The 6,158-nt window shown below is 43.4% G+C and overlaps 1 protein-coding gene across 1 annotated transcript in view; it reads right to left on the bottom strand.

Moving 5' to 3' along the window:
• Positions 1 to 1,393: 1,393 nt before the first annotated feature.
• Positions 1,394 to 6,158, bottom strand: part of ZNF831 (zinc finger protein 831) — a 530,261-nt gene continuing 525,496 nt past the window's right edge. The window contains exon 7 of the mRNA XM_086932647.1: positions 1,394 to 3,708. Coding sequence (XP_086788773.1) covers positions 2,869 to 3,708 — 840 coding nt within the window. The 3' untranslated portion in view covers positions 1,394 to 2,868. The remainder of the gene's footprint in view (positions 3,709 to 6,158) is intronic.

The following is a 6,158-nucleotide window of genomic DNA, read 5'->3' as shown; positions in this document are numbered from 1 at the left end:
GAGAACAGCAGTGTGATTATATTTAGGGATTTGCCTCCCCGCCCACGCCGCCCACATCTTACTGAACTTCTGGGTATGCAGTATGTGTGAGGGAATATGAATAGTCGGCCTCCTCTTCAGAAACTTAGATCACTTTTTCCAAAGTGGCATTCTTGTACAGCACTTGGGTGTGAACTGCTTCAAATCTAGACACCTGTGTATTGTAAGGTTTAGTGCAGGATACAAAGTAGCAGAAGCTGCAGGGAGGGCTTCCATAGCCATCAATGTACTTCTGCAGTGTAAAGATGCAACTCAGGCTTTCTGCCAGTCATTTTCTGGCCTCTGTGCAGAGACCCTCATTGAAAGTGCCTAGGGCTACCTGCTGCCCCCGTTGTCTGGGCCCCTTGTGGCCTAGAATCTGCTGCCTGTTCCTTACTGGGCCATAGGTGAACTCGAGCCGGCTTCCTGCCCCTCACTGGTGCCTGTCTGGGCAGGAGTCTGCAGCCTGCCCATTATGGGTTCTGCTTGGAACTTGTGTGTAAAATCTCCTTTATTATTCCTTTGTAACATGCAATTGGGGCTCTGTTTTCTGCAATATTCCTTCAGGACTAGTTATGCAACTCTTAAATATTTTTGTAGAACTTTCTTATTGTATTTGTTGATTTAAGTTTACACTTCAAAGGGGAAATAATACCATCTGTTGCTGATTTTCTCCATTGTTTTTACTGGCCTCGGTATACAATACTTTTAGGGTTATTGCTCATCTGGTTGGACTATATGAATTTATCAAGTACTGGGTTCAAGTTTTCATGTTTTATGCCATGCCTTATTACATTGGCCGCTCCTTCTGGAAATTATTCTTAGTTATGAATTTTTATACAAACTGGTTTTAGAAAAAAAACTCCCACTTAAAGCATTGCTTTTCTTCCAGTCAGAAGCTCCACAAAATCTTTGATGACTCTGTATAGTAAGAATTTGGAGCAAACACGCAGATGTCTCATAAGGTTTAGTTCTAGCAGTGAGAGCAGGGTGGGGGTGTTCCGCTCCTTTTAGAAAACACACTTGTAGAAGTAAAGAAGATTCAGCTCAGATCTGGGTTGTAAAGACGCAAGAGTGGGTGCTAGTGTTGGCCCCTGTCTGGCCCTTATTGTGCCAGAAAGGGCAAAACAAAGGCTTACACACACTCAAGTCACTGCAGAGCCAGAAAATACAGGTTAAGGTCTGCTTTTTATGTTTCAGGGAGTCCTGAAGCATAAAATAATCTCGAGATATTTCGACCATTTTTACGTTCTATGGGACACCAAACCTTGTGTATCTATGTAAGACCCCCACTCTTTCCTTATGGACAAATAACAAAAGGGGTACCCGGTGAGTTGGTTTATATCAAAGCCACTCCATCTCATTTCGTATGTTTGGCACAATTTATTTTTGATTTAATCGTTAAAACACCAGACCTATTGCCAGACCCTCAACAGAATGTACTGCCCCTCGGCCAAATATCTTAGTTGATTTACTCAAACAGCATGGTAACTGGTGTCAAAAGTGGAACAAGCAGTTACCACTTACATGCTAGGTCTGCTTAGCATAGAGACATTCCTTCAGCAAACAATAACACTTGGAATAAATAAATCTCACCTCACAGGCTGTAAGTCAGCGTTGTGTAATGTAGGAATGCCCTGGGGCGGTAGGGGAGCGGGGTTGGGAGAGGGAGAGGGGTTGGGTGGGGGGCATCCATGCATGATTTTTAGGAGGTCCACGTAAGAAACATGTACCTAAGTTAATCCAAACTGAACACATTTATAGTGATGGTCCTGAAATTCTGGCATGAATCCAGGCCTCAGGAACCAATTCTAGATACCCATACTTTTAGTGGTATTAGGACCGTCCATTTTACATCTTGTGGTCACGGCAAACAAGATGATTGGCCAACACGACAGTGGGGGGAAGATTTCACACACCAGAATACGTAAAATGGCCATTTAAAAAAAATTCAGTTCACACTTCTGTTCAGTTTCAAAGCATATAGGCGGGCCTTGTGCTCATCACATTTAAAGTGCTTTGTTTTCTGGAAGTATGTTTGGAAAACTAAGCCTTTCTATCCGTACGTGTTACTCTCCCTGATTAATGTGGGCACAAACGTTGATGAATCACTATTTAAGAATGATTCATAGATGTGACACTAAAGAAGTCAAAATTAATTAACCTATGGTAAATTAGATAAAAGCATGGATGGGTGTATTCTCCTTCACATTATCTGCAGAAGAGGAAAGGGTTTATTTGATGCACCCTTCAAAAAGAAATTAACCTCCATACATGTGCCAGGGTGTCAATTTCAATTGGTAATCAATTTACATACCACAGAATGATGAAATTCAGCGAGGGCCTGTTGGGATTCAACATAGTGATATTAGATGTACAGAGTTGGTAGGGAACCATTTGGATTCCATGTTAATTGCAGTATAGCCCACTTCGAAGGGCTCCACCAGCTTTTAATGTCCCTCAAATTGAGTTGAGGCCTAAGTCTAGGTGAAGCCCAATAACAAGGGACAGGGTCCAAGGTAGAAGGGCGATCATGCTATAACACCATTCCACCTGCTATAGCTATATTTGTCTAACTTAAACAGGCAGAACAGAATGACAAGCATTGGAATGTTGGAGTAAACTGTCTATTACAGCCAATATGGGCCATATGACTCTCTATCGTTTTCAATGAAGCTCCCAACATTCCAGAGTTCAAAGTATAGTTTTCATTGCACAACCTTCCTCTAGGTCAGTTTGTAATAGCTGTTTTTGTCCTTAAGGTGCTTTTAAAAAAGCAGGTTCGAGCTGGAAAGTTTCCAGGAGAAGCCTCCAACAAATCGCAATAGACCAACTGCAAGACTGAATTAGTCAGTTCTCAATCTCTATCACAAGCCTGTCGTCGTCGCTGCTCGTATCGGTGTATTCCACTTGGGTTTGCTTCCTCGTCATTTCCAGGCTCCTTTTCTTTGTTGATCTCTGGGCTATGTCAGAGGTTTTCCCGAGATGCAGAGAAGCTATGAGAGACGGAGAGGCTTCAGACAGTTTATTCTCATTTACTTGATAAGTCACAGTACCTTCCCTCCAACCATCAACGGTATCACCCTCATCCTGACAGACAGTGGATATACCTACTGCGGCGTCTGCGGCTTCCTCTGAATTACAAAATATTCCGCAATATCCTGTGATGGTGGGTACAGCTGTGTCCATCAACTCGGATGGCAGAGAGCAGGTGGTACAAACACCAAGCAAGACATCTTTCTCTGTTGATGGACAAGAGATCTCTCTGGTTTCCACTTTCGTTCTTCCCATTCTAACATGCGTCTCTCTCAATGGTGCACCCAATCCTTGCCTTGCCAACGCCCATCCATCAGTTTCCTTTATTGAATTGTTATTTTTGACCTCTGAACCCCCAAACCCTGCCACCAAGGCATCCACATCAAAGAGATGTTGCAGGAAGGCCCCATTGTCCTCAGGGGTGAAATGCCAACATGAGGAAGTGTCTGGGCCTGAGAGGGTGCTTTCGGTACCCTCTAGTAGGTCTGGGTTCTGGAGCACTGGGGAGGGAGGTGTGGAGATGAAGCTATCGAAGTTGGCAGGCGGTGGTCCCGAATAAGACAGGTCGTTGCTGTTTGTTGTGGGTGATGGCGCCAAAAGAACAGGCAGGTCACTTGCAGTGTTTTGGCATTCAGGGATGGCCCTTGAAATATCCTAGGAAGAAAAAAGACAATTAAATTTACAGGACAGAGAGCTGAAAGATGTGAAATGTAAATTTACTTTGTAATTAGTAAATACTTAAGACATAAGCAAACACATTTCCTGCGTTTTTTTTCTCAAAAAATGATTGCACCTATAAGCAAAGGTAATTAGTATTGTTGCACGATAGGAAACGTCTTTAAAATACGTGTGGAGTACCCAATCCTACAGGAAAGGAGAATGACTTCATGCTTAATGTCACAAAGAGACCCATCACACCATATTTGGCTAGTGGTTACAATGAGGTGGTTTTAATGGTTTGGAGAGCTATTGATGAAGGGCTACATAGAGCTTGCGGGGTGTGTGAATTGTGACATCGGTGTTAAACAAAGGGTTACCAAAATTAGAATTGATATATCAGGCTTCTGAAGATCAGATTCTGAACTAATTTAAGATGCCTAGATGTGTGCAGTTAAAAACTATGAATATAGAACCATGGTGATATTAGCATTGTACATGCGGAGGTTACATACGTATATGAAATATGAGGTAAGAGCATGCTTTGTGTATTCTACTTCCATATTGTTTGCTAAAATTTATATTATTGTCATAGGTACATCTACAACATATGTGGTTTTATAGATGTAGCATTTTATTATTATGTAATAATCCATACTAATATAATAAAGAGAGAGCCCAAACCTTTGAGGCGGGTAATCTCAGAAACCACAGCACCAATCACAACACCCAATACCAGCGACGGCTCGTGGAGGGAGTTACGGTGGGGCAGGAGGGTGGGGAGGGGGAGGGGCAGGGTGGAGGTTGCTAAAAACCGGCATATGGATAATTGCAGGTAAGTAAACAATTTAATTAATAAAACGAATTTCGTAGTGCGCCTTGCATCGCAAAATGCAATGCAGTGCGAGCTACGAAATTCGTTTTATTAATTAAATTGTTTACTTACCTGCAATTATCCATATGCCGGTTTTTAGCAACCTCCACCCTGCCCCTCCCCCTCCCCACCCTCCTGCCCCACCGTAACTCCCTCCACGAGCCGTCGCTGCCCAATACAGCGTTGGAAAGGGCAGTTGCAGCAGAGGGACATAGGCTATGCAGACGCCCACCATATACATTTAAAAGGTAAAAGAACCATGTCAGCAAAGTAGTCCCTTGTGGGCGTGTCTGCGTTGTGCTGTGGGCGTGTGCTGGGGGCGTGACAAATGCTGGGGGCGTGTGGTACGTTCCACCCTTCATGCCATGTCTCATATCGTGTGCTAATCCCACCCTGCTCCCTTTAAATACCCCTGCACCCCATAATCATAACCCACCCTTACTCCTTAAAATACCCCAACACCCTTAAACACTAACCCATCTTAACCCTATAAATATACCCTCTACCCCAAAACCCAAACCTATCCCTAAACCCTAAAAATACCCCTGTACCCCAAAACCCAAACCTAGCCCTGAACCCTATAAATACCCCTGTACCTCAAAACCCAAACCTAGCCCTGAACCCTAAAAATTCCCCTGTACCCCAAAACCCAAACCTACCCTTGAACCCTAAAATACCCCTGTACCCCAAAATCCAAACCTAGCCATGAACCCTTAAAATACCCCTGTACCCCAAAACCCAAACCTAGCCCTGAACCCTAAAAATACCCCTGTACCCCAAAACCCAAATATACCCTTGAACCCAAAAAATACCCCTGTACCCCAAAACCCAAAACTAGCCCTGAACCCTAAAAATACCCCTGTACCCCAAAACCCAAACCTAGCCCTGAACCCTTAAAATACCCCTGTACCCAAAAACCCAAACCTACCCCTGAACCCTAAATATACCCTATACCCCAAAACCCAAACCTAGCCCTGAACCCTAAAAATACCCCTGTACCCCAAAACCCATACCTATCCCTGAACCCTTAAAATACCCAAACAACCCAAAACATATACCTCAGTACCCCAAAACATATACCGCTATACCCATACTTACCTTCCCCAAACATTAAAAAAACATGCTTTTACCATTCATACATTTACAACGAATTCCGTTGTAAATGTATGTGTGGTAAAAGCATATAAAATGTAATGCCATGTGTTATAATGGTATTGCGGAGTCATGGTACTTTCGTAATGAAAGTATGCGGAGTGATGATATGCGGAAAGAAAGTTGCGGAATAATGGGAGTTTACCCTCCCCCGATAAGTACATTGGTGGCACGGCGGCCCACATCTCCAGCAACATACTCATATTTTTCACCACCCATTTGAAAAATGCACAGGTCTCTCTCATTGATGGCTAGCTCCGACATACACTTTTAGACACACCTCCCGCCACAAGTTCTAGAATTGCGAACTTTAGAGCTGGGGATCTACGTTCGAATCTCAGCATCAGCTAAACATCCTTTTATTCCAGGCAAATCGCTTTGTCTCCCCGTGCCTACCACAAATGAATGTGTTCTTCTGTAA

This window comes from Lissotriton vulgaris, chromosome 7 (assembly GCF_964263255.1).
Source record: "Lissotriton vulgaris chromosome 7, aLisVul1.2, whole genome shotgun sequence".
NCBI classification, from domain to species: domain Eukaryota; kingdom Metazoa; phylum Chordata; class Amphibia; order Caudata; family Salamandridae; genus Lissotriton; species Lissotriton vulgaris.
Note: the sequence above shows the minus strand (reverse complement) of the source record. Positions and strands in the feature narration are given on the sequence as shown.